The following is a 23887-nucleotide window of genomic DNA, read 5'->3' as shown; positions in this document are numbered from 1 at the left end:
GCTTCACAGCATCTAAAAAGGCTTAGAATCCACTCTCCGTATAACAAACGTTTATTCAGAAACAGATAATACATTATCTTCTCCAACCCCTAATGTTTCCTCCCCCTCCCCCCATTTATTTTTTTAAAACACAGGTGTTTGATGGGCAATCTAAAAAAGGAGAACAATAGCTGTCTTAGGTCCCCTCCCCTACAAACATCTGCTTTTCACGTGAAGCACCATACCAATAATGGTGTCATTGGCTTCCAAACCAAAGAGAGTATTCCAGAAAAAAAACAAGTCCTGCCAAGTCCTCTGTTATTTCCATGGCTAAAAGGGATACAGTGAGATAGAGGAATGGTTTGCACAAGCTAGATAGAGCAAAGAGTTAATACAGAACAAGAAAGGAAAAAACATAGGGTTGACCAAGAGATGGAATCTGGACCTACAACAGTTATGGAGAGTTCATTAAAATTCAGCAGAGCTGAATAGAATGGATTAGGTTCATCTCCTAGCCAGAAGGATCAAGTTCAAACCCCAAGCAGATTCTGGAAGTGGCTCTTAGCTTTCCTCTCTTATACTACAATTTGGACAAATACAAACGAATGGACCTACAGACTTGATACCTTCATGGCAATAACGCTGTGCTAACAAACAAGTACTGGAAGTGCCACCTAGTGGCCTGTGGCTCCTCACAGGTGCTCACTGGCCCCAGGAACATTCATGCTGCTCTGCGTGGGACCTGCTTAAGGCTCCTCTCCTGTGTGTTCCTTACAGAGTGCTAACTGCTCTCCTCTCCAAAACCTCTCCCCGAAGCCATGAAGTGCAGCAGTCATTCTCCAAATCCATGCATGCAAGCAGAGTGCCTGCTCAGCAGCCAAACATCTCCCAAATGACATCTCTCAAAGCGAGTTCTCAGGCGCAAGAAAAGACTGCTGCTTATGTATTAGTATCTGAGTAAGGCCCCAGCTCCTTCCTTTTCATAGGAGACTGGGTTAAGTTAGAAGGTAAGAAAAAAAATTAACGTCCCTGCATCGGCAGGAGGATGCAATACAGTCTAATAGGAGTGAAACACTTGGATTTCCTCTAGGTATGAACATAAGCCTGATTCTTATTTCTCAGTCCAGAAAGAGAGCAACTGAGTCTGACCCTACAGGGCTAATAGATTCATAGTACACATGCCAGAACACTTCCCCCCCCACACCTCTCTGCAGTACCAGAGTTGAAGCATCCCTCCCATAGCACAACAGGTGGTGCACTTGTGCATATGTCCTTTCTGCCTGATGCCTCCGTTGGCTGGTATACACAGCAGGAAGCTCAGTTTTTCCACACTTCTTAACGTCACAGCTGCTGAGCAGAAAAATATCCAGCAGAATGAAATAGTATACTACTGAATGCAAACAAGTCGAAGATGCAAGATGGTGGTTCCTGTATGGAGCCACACCTGACTTTGTACCCAGCACAGCAATTTCAGAAACAACGTGGTGGTTCTGCCTGTTGATAATCAAGGGGATGCACCTTTCAGTTAAAGGTCGGTCAAAAGAAAAGAGGAGGAGATCACCACTCCTTCCCTCAATGTCTATGTGCACTTTTAATGGCCACTAGGGGCTTTGGAGTAAAGGAGGGAGTTACATGGTATATGATTGGTAATACATTACTGGCAGAAGGGGGAGGTGGTTATTTTGGGGAAAAAAAATCGTGGAAGAAACTCCAACTATGAAAACAGAAAGTACACGCACAAGAGGAAACACTACTGTACAGTAAGGTAGCGATCATAGAAAACAAAAAATTTCAAGGCAGGCAAATGCAAATAACATCTGCATTCCTGCACTTTTCTCATTCCCCAACTTAAATGAGTTTTCCAGTCCACTGCTTGCTTCCCCTTCTCAGAGTTTAATTTTGAATTCTGTGGGCTGCACAGAGGCAGAGACCCCTGAGGATTTGAAGAGTGCCTTCAAGATAGTGTCAGGGTCCACTTCAGCTGGGGGATTTGAGGAGGCGCTTGCACTTGATCGGCGTGGTTCCCCTTCCTTCTTCACTGAAGGGGTATCACTCAATCGGCTGGAGGATTAAAAAAAAAGCAGTATTTAACATCTTGTTATGAAATAAAATTTATCACTATATCTGCATTTTCTGTTATTGGTGTTGCCTCCTTAACAATATTAGAGAAGAAGTTTTTAAATATACTTTTCTTGCAAGAAAACTTCATCTCAGACTCGTTTTGAATCTCAGGGCTAGGAAAACTATGGAGTCATGCCATATTGCACTCAGAGTGCCACAGAGAGGAAAAGAAGGAAAATATTAATGGGACAACAATTTGCCAACAGTTTCCCTCCCCTCAGGTTCTCCTCAGAATGTGCAAGTGTGTCTGGTTCTTCCCCCTACCCAAAGGACACTTACAGCAATATAGGCTGGTCTGAGGTGATGACATTCCCATTCATATGAAGATTGCATTTCATTGGTTGACCTAAACAGAAACACAATAAAAAAGTGCTTCTATCAGAATTGTGGTAAGGCAAGATTGCAGAAATAGCACACAAAAGTCTAAGCAATAGAGTTCCACATGCTGGGGAAACATAAGAAAGACCATCTGATACGTCTTTTGTTGCAAAATCACAGCAACAGAAGAGCTGCTGAAACTCTCAGTACAACATGCAGAAATCACACTAATTAAGAAGTTACATATAGGTACAAAACTCTCCGCAGAGACACAAGAGAATCTCCCATTCTCAGCTGTCTGCTCCTCATCTGACATTCATAACATGTCACTCATCTAGGAAAAAAAGCATCTATTTCCAGCTAAAAATTAACAGCTAATTTCAATGTATAACAACATTGCAGGTAGATTCACATTAAAAATTGTATTGTTCAAAGTTTATGGAGAAGCTCATACTAATTGCTTTACAAGTCCAATTCAAAACATCTCTGACTATGCCTCGAGACTTTTGCAAATATTAGTTTTACTTGTACTTCGCAAACAGCTATTCTGGAAGCAGGTACAGCTTTCCTAAGGACTGTCTAGCTCTTGGCACTGGATTAGAAACAAAAGAATTTTCATCTTGAAGTTAGACCAGCAGACTCACTGGGAACCTGACTCTAGCTTTGAGCATTCTGGTTCTAGGAAAACATTTGGGTTTTTATTTCACTTAAGTAAACTATGCATACATTCAGCTAGTTACATAGGAGCATATTACACTGTCTAGCTCTTGAACTGATTTTCTGGCATTTCCTCTTTCATGGCAGCATGTGGAGCATCTGAGATGCTTTTAAACCCTCTGCTGAGGTGGAAAAGTCATCACTGATTTATCTATCCTAAATGCAACTCTGGCTGCAAACTTACCATCTAAGCATCTGTTGTTGTACTTCTTATATGCTGTGATAGCATCTTCTTTCTTCACAAAGACTACCTCAGCCACTCCAGGGTGTACCAGCCGGGCTCGCTTCAGAGCGCCACACACACAGAATAACTCCTGAGGGCAGAGAGTTAGTCATGACCATGGTCACATCAAAGGTACCACTTCAAAGACACCAGGTGAGAAAGGCCGAATTTCCTAATTGCACCACCCATCCTGCTTAGGAAACACAAGGCAGAATCTTGACACTTGTCTTATTGTGTTTGCTATGGTATGAGTACTTGGCATTAGTAATACAGGTTGCACAAGCAGAAAAATTCAAGGCCAGTACTCTATACCGTTTGTCACGCATGAAAACTAGGCTCATTCTCAGCCTGCTGAGAATGGAAGCGCCTAGATAATTTGGACAGGGGCATAAGTTCAAGGAGAACACCAAGAATCGTTGTGCATGAACTCTAAGTGATGTCAGGTATCTCAGTACACCCTAGAAATGGGATTTTGTCTCATCATCTGAAAGCACGCATGTTTTTAAAAAAGGGAACAAACCCCAAAACAATCAGGAACCCTCAAAGTTTTTTGCAAGGAAGGCAAACCCAACTCATACCCCTCTTCACCACATTCACCATAGATCAACTGATTTATCAGAAGAGGTAGGATAAGGGAAGGAAGCGTCACTCATCCGCAGTAAGCAAAACTCACAACAATGTCTTCCTCTGTGACTCGAGGATGCAGATTGTTTACGGTCATCTTTGTGCCTTCCAACGGACTGAACGCCAGCTGCTAATACAAACAAATGCATCACATAAAAAAGGTGAGAAATGCAGCAGGCAAGACAGCACAGCAGAGAAAGCATTTAGAAAAGTCACTAAAGGGATGTCTGGGAAAGCCTGTACACACATGCAAAGAAGAGAGCTACAGCTAGCAATGGGAAGTATCAATGCTTACAAAAGCCCAGCTCATCTGCGTGGTGAAAAAGGGCCCCTTTTCCATGCCAATTTCTCTCTCAAGTAACTTTTCTCTTTCATTTCCAAGTACAACACTAACTTAATCCGCATACATACACAGTACTCTCTAGTCATGCCCACACTTTTAAGCACTTTGTCTCTGCTGCACTCTAGACCAGCCAGCAACCCCCAAAAATATGGCTCCAGCCCCTCAAGAGCATGCTGAACTTAACTTGCCTGGGAACACCTGGTGGGTTACCTGTACCCAACAGCAGGCAGTTTGGCAAAGCAATTCAAAGCAGGTTGTCTACAGTAAATTGCTCGTGAGGTCTTGTGTGGACAGCAAGCTGTATTTGGAAAAATCCTGTTTTTCTCCTTGCTAACAGGAGACGACAGAAGACAACATATCTAGTAATGTTAAAACACTATTCCCAGTGACATGGAAGCCACCAAGGAGCGTCCAAACAACTGCCACCTCCCTGTAACACGGATTCCTCCAGCACCATGTGCTCATATGCTAGAGAGAAAAGTTGAGAGAAGCAAGATGCACTGAGAATTCCCAGTCTCTCATTAAACTCTGAAGAAAAGGATGTTTAGACAGGTTTCAAATTTTTGGGACGTGGGTTGCAGTTATCAGAGTAAGTTTGAGGAAGTCCCAGAAATAACAGTGGAGGTAAGAATGAGCTGCTCGCATGACCAATGAACAGCAAATTTCAGATGTTTCAGAGACTTCTTTAAAGAGCATCTCCCACTTCCCTGAGCTCACCTCAACAGGTGCTGGTTCTTTTGGAGGCTCCTCCTTTGTCACTAAGGTCCGGGACATGTTTGTCAAGGCCTTTGTCCGCATAGGAGAGGGAGGTGCAGGTGGAGCTGTGTACGTATCATTCTGGACCACTTTAGTCAGGGGAACAGTCTTGGACAGAGAGAATTTGTTGCCACTCAGCCCAGTCTACAAGAAGAAAGAATAAAATATCTCTGAGAGCTGCAGGCTACAAGTCATCCCTCTTTTTCAAGCATCAACAGCAGGAGATTATTACCAGCATGCACTAAGAACTGCATGTCCTTCCCAGTGTCAAAACCACCACAGTGCTGGAGACTTTCCACTTTGAGACAAAAAAAAATCCGCTAAAGTTTCTGGGCATAAACATAAAAAGATATGTTTATCCCAAAAGAACACTTCCCTCAAAACTAAGCACTTTTTAAAGCTCATTTAAGAATATGAGACTATCAGTGTGATTTGAATTTGAAAAGCTTCTTTTATCCAAAGATTTTCAAGTACTTTATAAAGTGTTTGCAAAGATTGCTCAGTAAGGTTGAGCTGCCATAGTACTAACAGCAGCACTTCTTCAGCAACACCAAGCTAGGGCATACAAAACATGGAGTGTAAACTTTCTAGTTAGAACTACTCAAGTTTAAAGCCAGACAAAAAAATTGTGCTTGGTAGCTGCTGTGAACACTGGGGATAACACATTTACTCCTGGAAAACAAAAAAAACCCCAACCAATCAACCAAAAAAACCCACTACCCATAAAGCTGTTTTTAAGGATCACAAATGGCCAGGAGCTCTATTCTGAATATGCACATGAGAAGAAAACCATGGGACAATCACTGCACTAGACTGTGTGATGGCAAAACCACACTAATTTGCTTTCTCAGAACCACAGAATAATTTAGGGCAAACCTAGGTCCAATCCCCATGTCTGAAACAGGACTAACTTCAAAGACTCATCAGGATGGCTCAGGGCCTTACGCATTTAAACTCTGGATATCAGAGAATGGTGATTTCACAACCTCTGTGGGTCCCTGTGCCAGATGATGATCAATACCCTGAGAATTGTGCAACTTGCCCTCCATCCAACTAGAATTTCTTTTCCTGCAACACGTTTGTTAGTTCATCTCCCTGTCCACTCCTGAAAAGGACGTGGGTTTTGCCTTTCTATACCATGTATTAGGCAGTGAGAGTGGACAGATCTCACTACAGCCTTCTCTTCTGAGCCTTAAGAGACACTGCGCTCTCACCCTCCCCTCACACATCATGCGCTGCAGCCCTCTGAACACCCTGTTGTACTGGTTCCAGTCTGTCAGTGTCTGTCTTGTATCACAAAGCCCCAAAATAGGCACAGAACTCCAGATGCATTCTCAAAATGCCAAACAGATGGGAATAATTACCTTCCCTGTTTTTCTGGCTATGATCTTACTAACATAGAAGCTACAGTTGGCCTTCATTGCTGGAAGGATGCACTGCTAACTTATTCTTCGTATATCACTCAGCAGGACATTCAGGCTCTTTCCTGTAAAGCTGCTTTCTAGCCAGTCAGTTCTCAGCTTAAGTTGCAGCGGGTTATTGTATCCCAAAAGCAGGACCTTGCGTTTGTCTGTGTTGAAATTGCATCTTCTCCAGAGCATCAGTACTCCCCAACAAGCTGTCAACTAAGATTTTGCACGGCAAGAGACTTCCTGCTTTGATGTCCAGTCTCTAGAAGTAGCAGAAAGCTTCCCTTGCTTGCTTACTCAAACAATAACGAGATAGGTTCAAAGCACTTCCCCAACAAGAAGAAAGTCAAGAGCTAAATGCAGCAACCTGCCAGGAAGGGAGAAAGCATACACTCTGGCTGCAAAAGGCCTATAAAACCATAGTTAGCCTAAAAGGGGCTCTGTCCCAAAAATAACACTAGAAGCACTGGCACAAAGGGAAGGGTGGGATGAAGAGCAAACATTTCAGGAGAAAGCATCGTTTACATACGTTAACAGAACATAAGCCCTGTAAAGTCGCAGCCTGTGTGTCCACCCAATGTGAGCATGGCGTGGTGGGGACTATTCAGATAATCCCTTACCGCGTTGTGCAGGAAACTGTTTGTGGTGGTGATTTTCATCTGTTTGCTAGTAAGGGGAGAGACACTTTCATCATCATCTTCCACATCATACAGACCCTGAAGAGAAGCAGGTAATAGTTTACAAGCAGGTAGATTTAATCTAGACATCATTTCCAAAATAAGTAGTTTTGCCCTGACTTTAGCCTTCTTCAGGTAATGAACATGACTACATTGGACTTTACTCCTGTCCTTGCAGTTTGGGGACACAGAGCTGAAGGCATGCAAGTCCATTTCAAAACATTAGTGTAAAACCTATCATACTTCTTTTCCAGAAATGCCACAGTAAAGCTGTTTCCTTAGGCGTACTGAAATCACATATAGATTTCTCTAATCCCTAGACCTCATCAAGACTGATGAAACCACATTAATGGAATAAAGCCTCAGTGTCTTACTTTTTAGCACCTTGCTACCTTTGAGGTTGAAGCCTGTGCACATGATTTTTTTGATTTTTTTTTTTTTTTTAAATTAAACCGATGCCTGCCAAATACATCTGAACTGAACGTTCCTTCTGAATAGCCTGCTTTCCTCAGCACAGCACATATCCGTCTGGCACTAGAAAACTCTGCACTAGGTTTACTGAATGAATAATTAATTTCCCAGTTCAACTTAACGCTCATAGCCCTGCCCTAAAATACTGAGATGAATTCTTACACAAAGATTTTTTCACGGACTCTGAATAACGTCAAGAAAAAGTCTGTACACAGTCTGTGCACTGCCCAGAACATAAGTCACAACTCAAAACAGCTTCCCATTAATTCAACAGAAAGGTGAAGAAAAATGGAGGGATTAGCAATGAGAGCTTGTGAATTAAGCGGGTTTTCACAATCAGCGAGATTCTGGTATACAAACATGAAAGTTGTTCCAGTCACAGAAATGCTATGAAGGAAAAAAAAAACCAAACCCAAAACAAAAGGGATGGTAGAACAGAGGAGAATTGTGCAAAAAAGGGAAGAACACTAGCCATCAGGACAATGGACTTGAGTTTGAGTCAAATGAAATGGATTCAAGGCTTACAGTGATGAGGTCAGAATAATGAAGACACTTCCTTAAGTGGGATAGGTGAGGGCAGCAGGTCAATGTAGATGTAACATATACAAATAGATAAAGTTTGAGGCAAAAACACCCCTCCAGGACATGACATTGTGAATGTCCGTTTCCCAGTATTTCATGTAATACTTTACATATACACACAAAACACAGTAAGTAGTAAAACCATGGAATTCCTCTCTGAAAGCACCCAAGGTGGTACGGAGGCTGAATGGCTGGGGGCTGTGACAAAGGCCTTTAAAATTGATCCCAGAAGACACAGCATGAATTCTAAGTTTATCCTCAAAGTTTGCTTGATAAGGGTATAGCAACTTTGTTAGTACATCAGAATATCAGTTAACATCATTTGCTATCAGGTTTCCAGCAGGGATCCAGAGCTGGGATTTCAAAGGAAGGTTATACCCTCTGCCACCTCACTGTAGAACATTTGACCATGTACAATCATACCCATTCTCTGAAGAGGCTGGCAGAATGGTGAATCAAAACAATCAACAACTTGATCTGATGTGGTGTCACCAAGAAATTTACAGGAAGACAGAGCTAGAGGTCAGACTCTCTAGGAAAAAAAAACTTCAGCACATGCAGACAAAAACTGAGAATACCTACTTCGCATTCATATAACACACAAGGAATCAAGATCAATTACACTAAACGAAAACCTCAATTACCATGGAAGTATCTTAACCACAGGAGAACAGGGAGCTAAGCTGTTAGAGAACTTCCAAACACGCCTCTTTTCTTTCCTATTTGAAGTTTTCTTTGCACCTGCCAATGTTTACATACACCTTCCTTCCCCCACAAAGGTAACAAAGAGCACAGAGCAGGCACACACCTGTTTGTGTGTATGGTTGTTCACCACATTGATCCTCATTCCTGCTGGATGAGAGTGTCCAGGAACTGGAGCCTTTTGCTACAGTTAGAGGGAAAGAACCAAAGCATTAAAACACAATGGTCCACCAGATGCCCATTTCAGAAGATGGGAGCTGTTAGCTGATACCCTGAGACCATTTAAATGAAAGCCAGTCTCCTGCTCTTGAAACATATTACCACAACATGCTATTAGATAACGTCTTTGTTTCCTGTAATATGTTCAACATGAAATAGTTTCACTTAATCGAAAAAAATTAAAACCCAAGAACACACAGAGAAACTGATTCACATTACTTGAGTTTTAGTCCAAGATTAGCGGGAAGGGGACTTAACTCCAGCCCTGCCAGCACTGACTAGATCTAGATTTCTGCCAGTTTGAAACCATGAATGGAGTAAATCTGCAAGTAAGCTTCTCTTCTTTCATGCTACCTATTTCCATCAAACTCGACAAGTGGGGACACAACACAATTTAGTTCAGTTCCATTTCAAGGGCAAAGTATAGACTATCCATTCACACTAGAGCTGGAATAAGCTGCAGTGCAATAAAATGATGCATGGGGTAGTGTAGCTGACCCTTCTGCAGTCTGTTATCCCGTGAGTCAGGGAAACCACAACAGAAGTAGTCAGGGAACATAGCTGCACTAATCCGCAACTAAAATCAAGCAGCAACTCCCTCAAGAACACCCTTTCGGTTTTTGAAAAAGCTGGAAGCTCTCCATTACAGAAAAGAATAGGTCTTTTTACAAAAATACTCCATACAGGCAGTAATATCTTCAGATTTACGTTCTCTTTAGAACATAACTTACACAACAGCACCCTCATGCTTCCATTTGCTAATCAATTCAGAAACAAAGGTACCTGTCCTATGGAAACACCAGCAAAGCTAAGGAAATTATTTGGGTTTCAAAGACTTTTTTCCTTCCTTTTTGAGAAACAAGGCCACAGCACAGGACATTAGAGCTGCGTGCTGCATCTCAGATGAAGATATTTTAGTCTGATTCTGCACCCACATTTGGGAAGAGAGGGCGGCCTTGGGCAATTTGGAATTTTAGTATAAATCTTTAAAAAATTTGATTAAATAATTGCTCATGCGCACAGTTTTGTCTACAGTTTTAATCACCATTATATTCTACAATATTTTTTCTTACACTATGTTGTCTGACAACAGAAAGTATTATAGGTCAAACCAACTCATACAAAAAAAAATCAGGTCAGAGCAAATTGATGCTGTACCAAGTCTCTGGAAACCATTTTAACTCCTAGCAACTTTATAAAAAATGTTCAACTCCTAATGGCTGATGGTGGTGATTTGGTTTAGAAGGACAGCATGAGTATTAATTACCCTACCAATTAAAGACTACTGAACAGACTGCTCTATTGCTCTGTGATTAGCTGTTCTTATTGCCACAAGAGTCCTTTCTCTTTCTCAGGTCAGCCTGGCAGTAAACCTGCAGAGTAATGGTAAATTTCCTAGGCTAATTTACAGAAGAAACATGCTTGATGCTCTTGAGCAAAACCCACAGCTGAATAGAAAGCAGACTCATCTAGGCTTTTCAGCTGATGAGAACAGGAGATTTTCTGGGTATGTGTAAGCACGCTGTTGACCTTTGGGAGGAGGAAAATGAAAGGTAGGCTAGGAACTTCAGGTACGTGCCTGTGAGGTGAGGACAAAACCACTCCTCAACAATCATGAGAGTCTGGAAACTTCTAACTCTACCCACTGTACCTAACGCACACATAGTTCAATACTAGTTGTTACTCAGAGAAGTTCACTAAGAATCAAGTCAGTGTGCACACAGCAAAGTAAAAATAGAAAACCATCAAAGGAAATCAGCTGGTTAGGGTGATCAACTGATTATACTGCAATTAAAATGAATCTTGGGCCTCAGCAGGACTGCATCATATTATCAGGCAACTCCCTGGAAGCCAGGGCTTTCCTGAAAACCAGGCAAGTAGAAATACAGAAATTGTAGAAATGCTCATTGAATTTTATATCTTCTTAGATACAAACGTAGCTGTGTATTCTAAACTGTTATCCCACTGCTAGGATAAACCAGCTATCTAGACAGGACAATCCACCACATCGGACTTGCAAAGAGGGGTGGTATAAGAATGACAAAAAATGCATACATTTTCTTTGTATTTAGGTGGGAGAGAGACTACTTAACCATTCAAGACAACTGCTTTAATGCTGACAGAGGCACTGCTTTAGTCTCTATTGGCCCCAAAATCCAAATGAAAATTTACATGAAAGCTGGGATCCTACAGAAAGCCCCAAGCAGCCAGTAGGACACCCAAAAGGCTCTGAATCCTACCCTACAGGCTGGACTGAACTGTCTCACCATCGCTTCTATTGCAACCATGTGAACATATTCAAGTAAGTATTAGCATTTCCACTGGACTGCTGCAGAATGACTGAGGGGCTCAGAGGTGGCTTGCTTGACCTACTTGGATAGTTTTGGTGATTTTCATGGCTGGATTTACTGTCCCCATAGTTGGGCTGATAGCAGCTGGAGTGCTCCTTTTTAAGCTGATCTTCTCTCTGGCATCCACCACTTTGGTCACCTTTTCAGCAGCAACACTTTGCTGTTTGCGGGAATTCAACATCTCTCGAGCATCCTGCACCTTCCCTTTGATTTTGAACCGAGCGTCCTTTTGAACCAGTTTTTCACGGGCATCTTTAACTCCCAATTTGTGTCGGGCATCAGTGAGTCCAATCTTCTGCCGGGCATCAAATGTCCGCTGGAAGCTGACAGCTGGTGATGATCTGTTTAGAAGATTTTGCTGGACTCCAATGCGAGATCTTACACCTCCAAATACTGGCCTTGTGTTAAGCCTAAGGGAAAAAGAAAAAAAAAGTTTCAGACATTATACAATGTGATACAGTATCAATAAAAGTATTTGTGTTACTGCAAACAAAAGCTCATTATTACTGTACAGAAGTCCACTCAGGTTAGATGCCCAAATACAACAGTAGAGCTCCTAAGCTGTTTTATGCTGGATTTTACTTTCTACATAAACAGATACGGAACTGATTTCCAAAATCCATCCTTAAGCTCATATTTACAAACTTAAGTAAAGGGTCTGACTTCAGCTGTGCTAAGTACATACTACATTTAAACAAAATTCATCAAGAACTAGGGTACTTGGAGGAAACCTTTGAAGACAAAGGGGAACAGAAACGGACTTTCTAGCTTTAGGACTGAGCAGGTCTGCTGAAGTATCTTTTGTAATACAGTAATACATCCTGTTACAAACAAAACACAGAATTACACAAGACTTTAAGAATTCAGGACAGCAAGTGGAGTTGTGGAGTGAGCAAGTGGAATTTGTGGGAGTGTAGGAGGCTTGGATTTTAGGATGTACAAGCACCAGTCTCAAAATTTATTAACTGCCAGCAAGAATACTTATCAGTCAAATCACTTAACATCGCTGCCTCTTCTTTAGTCTACTAACAGAACTGCTGCACTTAATGGCCTTTACTTTTAAGCACATCATAATCACAATATTCAGCACAGAAAGATAACAGCCCACAGAAAGGACAGCATTTGTATTTCTACACAAGTATTACTAAGAAGCAGCCCATTATATAGTGAAAGCTGAAACTAGCTTCTCATTACAGGTCTGATTCACTTTTTCAACATCTCCCCTAAAAGGAAACAGCTTGTCTAATTTTTAATACAGTTCCTCCTTTAAGTATTTTTAAGGTTTTCTTTTTTTCCATTGGGTTTCTTTTTTTCTTTTTTTTTTCTTTTTCTTTTTTTTTTTCTTTTTTTAAGATGATAAAGCAGTAAGAGCAATTTTATAGTTAAGGTACTTTAAAATATTCTTGCTGTTGGCTTTTTAAAATTCAAAATAAGCTAGAGGGCTACAGTGTTCATCTGCTTTCTGAAGTGTATTGTCCAGTATTATAAAGTCTAAAAATGGATGTCTAGAATTTGTTGTAATACTCAAAAGGCTAACACCACAAATTCAAATGACGATGCAATCTGAATTCCTCCTACAGCTTTATATCAGTATTTCCTGATCTAACCCTACAATCTTAACATTATTTACAGTAATGCATTTTCAGTGGAGAGATCTGTAAAATAAAAGAGATGAAAGACTGAACCTCCACTTCTGTCTCTTTCATTCTTGTGTCCAGACAACTGGAGAGCTAGGACTGGGGTCCCATTTTGTTACCTAGCTAAGAGTCCTATGGCTGCTCTCTCATAGAGCAAAAGTACACTAGCTGGAAGAAAGAGGAGTATTAAGACCATTTACTAAAATATATCCGGAATAATATGGAAGACTAATAGTACCCATAAAGCAACAGCCATAGAACAACACTTCCCTTGCAATTTTAAAAAGCATTAATTTAGCAATGTTGAAAGCATTCAGAGTGCTGCAGAAGGGCTTGATGAGTGGTTCTTTTTAATGAGTATAGAAGAGGTCAAAGCAAAACCAGAAATACATGTATCAGCATTTAAGCCAGAATTAGTTAAAACTGTTAATGTCACAAACAAATTAAATCAGTTAGGAAACTCTGTACTGAAGATTACACCATCTCTTAAGACTTGTGTTTATCCTAATAACTGTCTTCTGTAGATAATTCCTTACCCTATAACAACATTAACTGCTTAGGCATTTTGTGCCACAACACCTGAAATACAAGGGAATCTCAAGTATCTAACTCACTTTCAATTACTTCAAGGTCTGACTTGAATATTTTGTGGATTACTACATTTTACAGGTGAAGATTTTTCTGTTATTTCATCTAGACTACTGAACAGCATGGATATAATGATTTAAGTTTATCCAGCCTTCACAAAGTCAAGTTAGCTATCTCAGAAGTATTATAAAGGGAGCTAAACATGACAAACGAGAAATGCAAGGCACAAAAATTCTTACAGTGCTGCAGAGGGATTATTGTTCAGCAAATAAAAGCAGGAAGAATTCCTGGAAGAAATGAGAGTTAAAGACGGATTTGACAAAGGAGAAAGGAGGTGCTTGGCATATTAAGCAGCATAAGACTGTTCCAAACACACTGGATAACATGAATGAAAGCGCAAAGCCAAGGCCTTGTCTAGACTAGGATTTAAATGTGTTTGAATGTTTTACTAGCATATGCTAGCAGATAACTTTCAAAATACTACTCCAGACATACAAGTGTAGACAAGGGTTAAAGCCTAAGATTCCCCAAGGACCATTACATTAAAAAGAAAAAAAAAAAAGGCACACCTAGTTAATACAGATGGGGAGAAACCCGTGCTCAAGATCTTCAGAAGCACTCAAGAGACTATGGCAAAAGGGAAGATGAAAAGCTACCAAAGGGGAAGCCAGATAAGAACTGCCAACAGCCGCACTAGAGTAAGTGGCCCAGCCTACACCGGAGAATCTGCCATACAAAGAAAGAATCTAATCTTGTAGCAAATATGTAACACAGTCCACATCCACATGAGCATTTCAAACAATCTGTCAGGGTATCGTTAACTATGCGACAGAGACTACAGTTTCCAAAGGCCAGGCAGCAATTTTGATGAAGCCACTGCAGCCTGAAGCCTCGCCTGTGCAGCTCTGCTACAGTTACGGCTCCCTGTGGCACAACTACACCTCCCACGGCCATCCCACAATGCACCGTGCCGTTCATCAACGCACCGCTTCTGGGAGCTGCGGGGGGACCGGGCACCCCAGGGCATTGCCTGACGAAGACCTGCAGCTCAGCAGCAGCTCCTGCTACGGATACAAGGCAGCCCGGATACCGACAGGGCTCGGGTTGGGGCGGGAGGGGTGTGTGCGGTGTGTGCCGCGGCCCCGCTGATCTCGGCTTGGGGAGCACCGCTGGGTTAATCAGCAGGGACAAGCAGGAGGTAGCAGGGAAAGCGCAGGTCGGAGGCACTAGTGAAGCGATGGGCTGTGCCAGCAATCTCGGGAGAGACGAGAAGGGCCCGAGAAGGGCTGGGGAGAGGCGGTAGGCGGGCCTGCCCTGCCGGGTCAGAGCCCACGGGGCAGCGCCAGACACAGGGGGGTAAGGTGGGGGGGACAGACCCCCGCCCCAGCCCCAGCCCGCCCCAGCCCTGAGCGACGGCCACTACCACCAATCAGCATCAAAGGCACGGCCCCACAGACCAACGTCTAAGCCAATAGGAAGGCGAGAGCGGGGAACAGGGCCGGGCCGCACTGAGGCAGGCTGCGGCCCGCAGCCTCCGGAGCGGAACGACCAGAAAGGAGAAGAGAGGAACCATCGGAGGCCGCCGGGCCGCGGGCGCTGCCCTCCCGGGCGCTTACCTCCCTTTCACCGTCACACCGCGTTTCCGTATGAGCTCGTCCAGAGAGAGATCCGCCATCTTGTCGCGGGGCCCAACGATAAGACGCAGCGAGCGAGACCCGGACGTGACATCATACTACTTCCGCTCCTCGCCCCGCCTCCAGAAGATAGTCCCCGCCCCCGGCCCCGCCTGAGTGCACGGGGCGGGGAAGGCGTCCCACAACCCCCAGCGGCGTCCAGGCCCCTCATTTACATACCGTCCCCGGCACGTCCCTTCTCGGTTCGGCCCGCGGCAGCGGTTCGCGGCGTAGAAGGGGAAAGAGACCGGGCAGAACGGTCAGGGCAACGAAGATTAGCTTATATGATGTATGGTGGCTTGCGGAACTGCTCGCCCTGACCTACAGAGCTAACGCGCAGGGCTCTGCCGACGGGGCCGGAAAGCGACCGTTATGCCTTAAACTTATGAGTAAGGAAAATAACGACCCGGGGTGACGCCCGGGTCCTCACTGCCAATGTGAGAGGAATTTTTGTGCGGGTACAGGTCGTCCCCGGGTGACCCGCCTACTTCGCGGGATGCCCGGGTGCCGTGATCTGCCCGACCCTCTGTACCGCCTGTCCCAACGACAGAACGGGGGCTGGGTACTGCTGTGCCGCTCCGTGCTCCAGAGCTCGGCGAGGCCTTTAAGCAGCTGGGACGGAGCCCCGTCCCCCTGGTTTCACATTATAATGAGGAACTTGATCAAATCGCTATAAAGAAGAAAAAAAAAAAAAGAGTCTTAACTAGTGTCTTTCCTCGCCCCCCCCCCCCCTTATCTGCTCTGTCTGGTTCCTGTGTACTTCTGTCTGGGCTGGCCTAAGGATCTCCACAAAGGCTTAGAAACACATCCCCAAACCCCTCCTAACATGCCTGCAGGATGTGATTCCTCTTTTATGCTTTGGTGGGAGGGATCATGCCATTTCAAATCGGACTAAGGAAAAAAAAAATCAGTGAAAGGGGAAAAGTCGCTTTGTGCCAGCTTGAGTGCAGCTTTCCAGTGCTTTGCCAGTGTCGCCTCCTGCCCTGCGCTGACTCGCCAGCTGCGGTGTCTGTACCTGCAGGACGGCAGCTCTGGGTTTCACCACGAGGCCCAGTGCTGTTGGGCCTCCCTCAAAACCCCCTTTGCAGCACAGTGTTACCCCCAGGGCCCTGCTCTTTGGAAGACATGGCCAAACCGCAGCGTTCTGCTTCTGCCTGCGGCTCTGCCTCTCCCCCGGCAGCTGTCAGGAGGATCCCTTGTGCGGTTCCTTTCCGTGCCCTCACCGTTCGCTTCCTGCTGTCTCCCTGCCACAATGCCCTGAGCTGCAGTAACCCCGAGGCATCACAGTGTACACAGCAGCATCCACCGTGTCGCTGCAAAGCTGCCGGCCTGTGCACGCTCCGTGTGAGATCCACACGGAAGGTCCTGGGTGAAAGTTCTTGGACTTCAGCAGAGTGGGAGCTGCCAGCGAGGGCCAGGGACAAATGCAGAGGAGAGAGGCGCAGCTGAGGTGGCTGCTCACAGCCAGGCAACCTCAGCATCCCACAGCACAGATTTTCTCTCAGGAACGTTTCAAGCCTTCATGAGCCTCCAGTCACACCAGTACCGATGCCAGGTCACTGCTTAGTAGTCCACTGGAACTTGATCCGGATCAAGGGTGGCACATGACTCCATCGCTATCAAATTAGGGTACACGATAAGAAGTTTATGCCCTTTTTGTGCTTTTGTGCTGCCTTTCTGCAGCTGTCGAGATAGTCGATGAAACTGAGGTGGTGGGGTGGGTGACGTGTGACAACCATAAAGCCTGCTGTTGCAAAACTAACAGGCAACGTTTCTTTGAGCAAATTTGCATGAATATAAGAGCAGCTCAAGTAGTTCCAGACTAAAGGGCCATCTACCCAGTATCCTGTGTCCAACCTATGAGGACCCCTAATGCAGGTCTCTTCCAGACACCTGTCCAGACGCCCGTTGACCTTAGTGACATTTGTGCAGCCGCAGTACCCTTTGACAAGGAGTACAACCTGTCCACTCTCTGCTGCATGGTGAACCACGTCCTCCTGGTTGTTATGTTTCCATCAGCCTAGTTTTTGCAGCTGAAGGCGGAGAGTGCACGTGTAGCTCCTACCCACCAGTGATCCCCTCAGTCATCTTCTCTCCAGGTGAAGAGTCCAGGCCTGCTCACCCATTCCTTCAGTGAAGCTCCTTTCCCTCGGCAGGCACCCCCCTTCCCACACGGATGTCTCAGTGGGAGCTGGTTAGGGGGCACGAGCTGTGCTGTTGCAGGAAGGAAGGGTTTAAACCCCAGAATCTTCCATTCCCTGTGCTTACAATTGATTTACTCTACCCATGAGACACGGCAAGCTGCTCAGGTGTCATGGGTCTCTCCCAGTTCCTCCTTGCAGCTGTGAATGAGAAATCAAATATTTGCTTGGGAACAGGCCCAGGCTTCCGCTTCCCTTCTCGTGGCTGGGCAAGGAGGGAAGGTGCAAGCAGTAGCAAGAGACCTCCCTGAGTGCAGGAGGAGGAGGAGGAGGACTCCTGCAGAGGAGTCACGGGTAGCTTTCAGAGGTGGATTCCTTGAGTGCGTCTCCCTTGTTGGCTGAGACCCAGGGCACGGAAGTCAGAACAGAGGAGACCATTTCCCTGTCTCACACCAATTTCTTTTTTAAAATATTAATTAGGAAATTATGCAAAGGACATAAAATTAACCTTGGGGTAGTACGCGGCACAGCGTCCGACTTACAGTGTTACCCTCACTGAGTCTTACAGAGGCACGTGAAGCAGCTAAAAGCAGAATGACATGGCCAGAAAAAATATCCGATAAGTTGCCACGGAACAAGACCACATCATTCCACAGTCTGGATAACGTCTATCCGTCATGATGGCTGACCACAGTGTTAGATGTGTTTCCTTGTTCTTCAAAGGACAGAAACCTGCATGCCCGGCGTGTCAGAAGCCAAATAACCTTTCTACCCGACTTCAGTTAGGAAAGCTGCTAACCATCTAAGCTGTTAGAAACCTTAATTCTTCTCCGTTAATTATAAAAAAACTATTAAAAATTTAATATGTAGGCAGCACACTCTCCCTTGATTGCATTCATACCATCACCATAATCATTACCTTGACACAGAAACATTTTGTATGAAAACAATTAAGCAATTTTGTAATTAAACTCAAGGGGGAATTAACTGCCATAAGGGTAATTTTTCTGTCAGGTTTTGTACACTGAAGTAGGACCCTAATAATTACAATAACAATCTACTGACATTATATATTCCTTTTTTGTTCAGATTGAAGACATAGCGACATTAACATTTTTGAAGGTTATACCAGAAATGTCAGTTAATGTGAGTTCTGTTTCAGTTGTATTTCTTGTTTATGTCTATAAACTGAGATTTTTATTACTCTGTTATTTATTTATTAAGATGCATGTTTCCCAGCAGGAACAAATTTCATTTTAAAAAATAAGAACAGAAAAAGGACCACATTTGGGATTTAGCTTGGACTTAGACAAATATTTGCAGAAATGACGGGATATTCTCATTGTGGTAAAAGTTTAAATTATTAGCAAATACTCAGGACTGGACATCAGCTTTTCTACTAAGTTCTTCACCAGACCACTTCAGTTATTTGCATTGGACGTAACCCAGAACAGAACAGGACCTGTTGTGTTGTTGTTGCTTTTTGTCTGGGTTAGACATGGGTGTTGCAGCGGGAAAGGCCGATTCTCGGAGCCTTGCTGTTGGCTGCTGGGGCGTTCGCTTGTCCTGCCTGGCCAGAGGAGGCTTGTGCTCGCTTCCTCCTAAGCCTCCTGACAGCCAGTTGTGTTAATGCATTCGTTCTGGCATCAAACACTGGCACTGCCGCTGTGAGCCTTTCACTATTTTAAAATTCCAAGCTTTCTTACTGATTAAGCTTATGTTTTTCAAAATTATGCGATGAGTTACTTGACATACCTATTCAAAGGAAAGTTAGTTTTGCTTTTTAGTGCTGTTTACTTTCAGTTTCAGTTGGCAGTTCTGCAATGACTAACCCTTTTGATTTCTTTAGTAATGTTCAGCCTTTGCTCTTCTTGATCTGAATACAATTTTTCTTTTAGCACAGACTTTGAATCCTTTGTGGGTGGGCTGCAGGAATATTAGGAAGCAGGTTCCCAAACGAGCTTGGCAAATTGAAGAACTGTCAGAGAAGGTAAGCTGCTCCTCAGTTAGGACAGATCAATCTCAGTTGTACTGCTTTGTCTGAGAAGAGGAATTTCTGCATGGAGATACCTCCCATAACACAGATACCCACCACCCATTTCATTTTTCAGAAGCTCAGAAAAGACCATATTTGTTCTTGATAACCTGTTGGTTATGGCTTCTGTGTCATTTAAACCATAGCAGCTTTTTTTTTTTGGGGGGGGGGGGGTTGGGTTTTTTTTGTTTGGTTGGTATTGATTTTGGTTTTTGTTAATATTTATTCTACAATCTAGTTGTAGAGGATACCTTTTTCACCTTATGGTAGTTCCCTGGCTGCAATGGCGGGGCTCTTTCACTTTGTGCCCTCTTGGTTGTTTCCAGCTACCAGTACCTGCTGGCAATGCCTGCAGCAGCTGCTCACCAAGCGGGAAGCATCTCACCGGTCTGCCATGAATTCCCTGAATAGAGACGTCCTCAGGTACACTAGCTAGCCACACGTGCTGCCTGCCTCTAGATAAGTACACCAAGTTCTCTTGTCATCCAGAGGTCTTTTACTTCTTTTGGTTGATATTTACCCACTCGAAGTCTATTTTTTATTAATATTAGACCGCATGACCAAGATGGGCTTATGTTCCAGGCTTGAAAGCACAGCCTTGATTCACAATTGTAGTGAAAGCAAACAATAAGAATTAAGCAATAAGTTGTTCAGGACATTAGAAATGTTTAGGAAAATTGGTCCCTGCCCCACATAGCTGTCCTCAGAGTATGCAGTCAAGAATGTAAACCAAACCAGTCTGAAAAGAGGAGTTTTAGTCCTCTTCCGTTCCTGAACTGTTGCCTCTGCTTTGCCAGTGTGTGTTGGGGGCATCCTAAATCAAGGAATCACTCAGGAATTAAAGCTCGTGGTGTAGTGGTTTCCATGCCTGTGGAATTTGAATCACACCAGTGTTTAGCATATTTTCTGCACTGTTCAGTTCTAGCTAGACATATAGTGCTCAGTAAATATGTGAGTTGTCAAACGCCAGTTAAATTTGTCAAATAATTCATACCATAGATATTTGCTCTGAAGCACAGAGTGATATAAAATAGCATACGTTCATCAACATTATGCTGTTGATGTTGTTGCTGTTTTAGTCCATTAGAAGAGTAGATAATGAGAGCTGATGAACTATGCATTTTTCACCCAGTTTATCATTTTGATCCTTTGGTTTGTGTGCATTTGGGTGGGGGAGGCAAAGGGGAGAAGAAAAGAAATGTCAGTCCATTCACTTCTCTTGCTCATGGGTGAGCAGTCTTCCAGTCTGTTATCCTGTGTTGTGAGAATTTGGTTTCAGTATCCCAAGACAAGCCCTGTAGAAAATTAACGGTTTCAAACATCTCAGCTATGAAAGATCTCAGCATTGCTCCTCAGGTCAATTGCCCAGTTGTTCCTTCAAAATTACCCATGTTAGTATTTGAGTGATCTTAATTCTCACAGGAGTCTATCATGAGGGATAATGAATTTCTAAGGAAACTTTTTGGTGACATAGCTGCTTTTTGCCTTCCCCAGGTACCTTTCTGGAAAATGAGCATGTGAGATACATCTCCATGCATTTAACCAGAGCCTGGTCATCACTTTCAAAAGTGAAAAACTTTCTAAAGAGAAGGTAGTGATACAATCTAAGTATTAATTACATGTTGTTGCAAGATCTGGGAAAATACAGAGGTGCTGGCTAGCTGTGGTGGTGGCTGTGTCTGGGGCCAGGCTTGGTCCCTCTGAGGAGAAGGCACAGTGGTGGGGCTGGAGCTTCTGCTGTGTCTATGAAGTATTTGCTCTGGGATAACTAAGGGAGAACATCTGTCTTGCAGGACCTGTATGTTTCATTATCATCAAACTGACTTTTTACACCAAAACAAAAAAAAAATTTGAGACCCTAAGGGCACTACTAACAGCACTGACTTCTAATAATCTAAATGGGGTCCACTGGATGATCACAAACCTGGCTTTCTTCTTCCAAGGGCTGAGCCTCCTGTGTACTGGTCCCATCACTTTCTTGCAACGGGCAGGAGACTTGCTCAAAGCCAAAGCATCTGTTTGCACTTTCTCTCTCCACGTATCTGAACCCTTGAAACCTGGTTCTTTGCAGCTGTTAGAAAGTAAGAGACTGAGGAACAAGAGACAACTCCCCTGGCTCACTGACCTATCTGTTCTCTCATCAAAGCTTGCTGCATGTGTGAAATAAATGAAAGTACATCAGAGAGAGAGAAAAGGTCAAAACACAGCTAACAGCTAAGCAGATATCCGTGGATTATAACTGCTGGTGTACTTTCTCTGACAGAAGATATCCTACCATCCAAAATTGCAGCTCTTTGGGTTATGGAGCAATAGATGCCAGCTATGCACAAGTTTGAGACCTCAGACGTTGTCTGTGTGTGTTCCAAATTACTTAGCGAATGCAGTGTAAGATCAGTTCACCAGAAGCACTGAGGGTCACTGAAATTGTGTGGTGTTGCTGCTGCAGAGCATGGGAGGTAAAGAGCAGGATCAGATTCTCAGAGTCAGCATAGTGACAGAGTTGTGCAGGAGAGGCAGAAGAAGCCAAAAGCAGGATACTTCCCATTTACCTGTCCCAGCTGGCCTGGCAGTTTACTAGCATGTAAAGTGAATAACCAGGTCAGGTCCGTACAGTGGCCTGAAGAGAAAACTCTCAGGAACACCCCAAAAGCTGGGGGAGGCCACAGCCTGCTGCAGAGTTTATGCTGTTCTTCAGGACTATGTCTCAGCAGTACGATTTAACCTTTACCTCTCTCACTTCAGTAAGGATATTAGAAAAACTGTTTTCTTAGACAAGTTGTAGTGCTGGGTGACAGAAGTGGAGCGTTGAGTCTGCTGCTGATGTTTCAATGTCTACCAGGATATGAGCGACATATTTAAATTCCACTGGGAACAGGCTCTTTCTCCCTCTCCGGACAGTGGGGAGAGCAGAAGGGAACAGAACACCTGGGCTGGGTCTTTGGTGGGAGCAGACAGACAGATCTCCCACCGAAGAGATAACACCTAGTTGCATTCTACAGAGCTGAAGAAAAGCCATTGTGCCTCAAGGATATTATCAAGATCAAGGGGTAATCCCGCATCACTGGTAGGATGATAGTGTAACACAGAGGAATCCTTTCCAGATACCAAATGGAGGATCTAACCCATTTGGCTTCATTTGTATGGAGCTCTTGTCTTGGAGGAGATGTTGTCTCTGGCAGGGATGAGCAAACTTAGACTCCCATTGTTTGCCATCCATCTGTGAGATGCAAGGTGTAGAGATATGGGTAGACTTGCCTCCCTTCTTCCAGATGAAGAATCTATTAGCAGGGTTTCAGGGTCTCCACCACTGAGATTTGACCAAAGTCTAGGTCAGAACTCTCTCAGCTTGGTTTAGATAGCAAATGAGACCAAGTGAGGGGAGTGCTCTTGCATGGTTGTGTTGACTGATGAAAAGGGAGGGGAGGAGGTAGTGGGAAATAAAATACACTTCTCAGGCCATGGAAGAGTCTACTTGTCCCCAGGAGGTACAGGGTGGAAGAAGCTATGGGAGAACAACATTTCAGTAGTAGCATTTCTCCACATCTCTTAATGATGGTATAGAGCCAAAGAAGGCAGGGAAGACAGCTCCGGGTTATTTCATGATTGCATCCTGTACAGCATGGAGGAAGGCAGGATGTATCTGTTTGACTCAACCTGTTCTTCAGGGACATTCTTGTTCTGAGGCTTCAGGCTATCTCAGGACAGCATTATTCCTGCCCCTGGTGACCTTTCTAGAACAATGGTGTTTTGTTGATTGCTCCAAAGTGCTTAGACTTAGCCGGGACATTTGATACTCAAATCCCACATCTCTCTTTGCTGGTAGGAGTGGTTTAAGGAATGCAACCCACACCAAATGTGTGGCCTAATTCACCACACCAGTGTACTGGATGTTTAACCATGGGTGAAATCTCACCCTCAAATGTCAAGAACTGGGAAAAGAGGTTGTGTTGAATCACGGGCTAGATGTTGTCCTTTGCACCAGGAGATGTGTGAAATCCTTGTCTCCCGCATGACATCCTTGTCTCTAAATTGAAGAGACGTGGATTCGATGGATGGACCACTTGGTGGATAAGGAATTGGCTGGATGGTTGCACTCAGAGAGTTGTGGTCAATGGCTCAATGTCCAAGTGGAGAACAGTGACGAGTGGCGCTCCTCAGGGGTCGGTACTGGGACCAGCACTGTTTAACATCTTTGTTGGTGACATGGACAGCAGGATCGAGTGCACCCTCAGCAAGTTTGCCGACAACACCAAGCTGTGTGGTGTATGTTTGACACGCTGGAGGGAAGGGATGCCATCCAGAGGGACCTTGACAGGCTGGA

General features: G+C 44.1%; 1 protein-coding gene and 1 non-coding gene across 5 annotated transcripts; one reads left to right on the top strand and one right to left on the bottom strand.

Moving 5' to 3' along the window:
• Positions 1 to 35: 35 nt before the first annotated feature.
• Positions 36 to 15489, bottom strand: POLDIP3 (DNA polymerase delta interacting protein 3). 4 transcript variants are annotated; one of them, XM_054841295.1, is made up of 9 exons: positions 15334 to 15489; positions 11515 to 11902; positions 9029 to 9106; positions 7111 to 7206; positions 5043 to 5225; positions 4032 to 4112; positions 3320 to 3449; positions 2380 to 2446; positions 36 to 2040 (listed from the first exon to the last, which is right to left on the bottom strand). In XM_054841295.1, exons 1-9 carry the CDS (start codon positions 15390 to 15392, stop codon positions 1866 to 1868), a joined length of 1257 nt encoding a protein of 418 aa, XP_054697270.1. In that variant the 5' UTR covers positions 15393 to 15489; the 3' UTR covers positions 36 to 1865. The 4 variants fall into 4 exon arrangements, with proteins under 4 accessions (XP_054697270.1, XP_054697281.1, XP_054697290.1 ...); XM_054841306.1 differs by having other exon boundaries at positions 4032 to 4109; XM_054841315.1 differs by lacking the exon at positions 5043 to 5225.
• Positions 15490 to 15762: 273 nt separating this feature from the next.
• LOC129201991 (U12 minor spliceosomal RNA) lies at positions 15763 to 15911 on the top strand. Its single transcript, XR_008575570.1, has one exon. It is a non-coding gene; the product is annotated as a U12 minor spliceosomal RNA (small nuclear RNA).
• Positions 15912 to 23887: the final 7976 nt, after the last annotated feature.

Source organism: Grus americana, chromosome 1 (genome assembly GCF_028858705.1).
Source record: "Grus americana isolate bGruAme1 chromosome 1, bGruAme1.mat, whole genome shotgun sequence".
NCBI classification, from domain to species: Eukaryota; Metazoa; Chordata; class Aves; order Gruiformes; family Gruidae; genus Grus; species Grus americana.
Note: the sequence above shows the minus strand (reverse complement) of the source record. Positions and strands in the feature narration are given on the sequence as shown.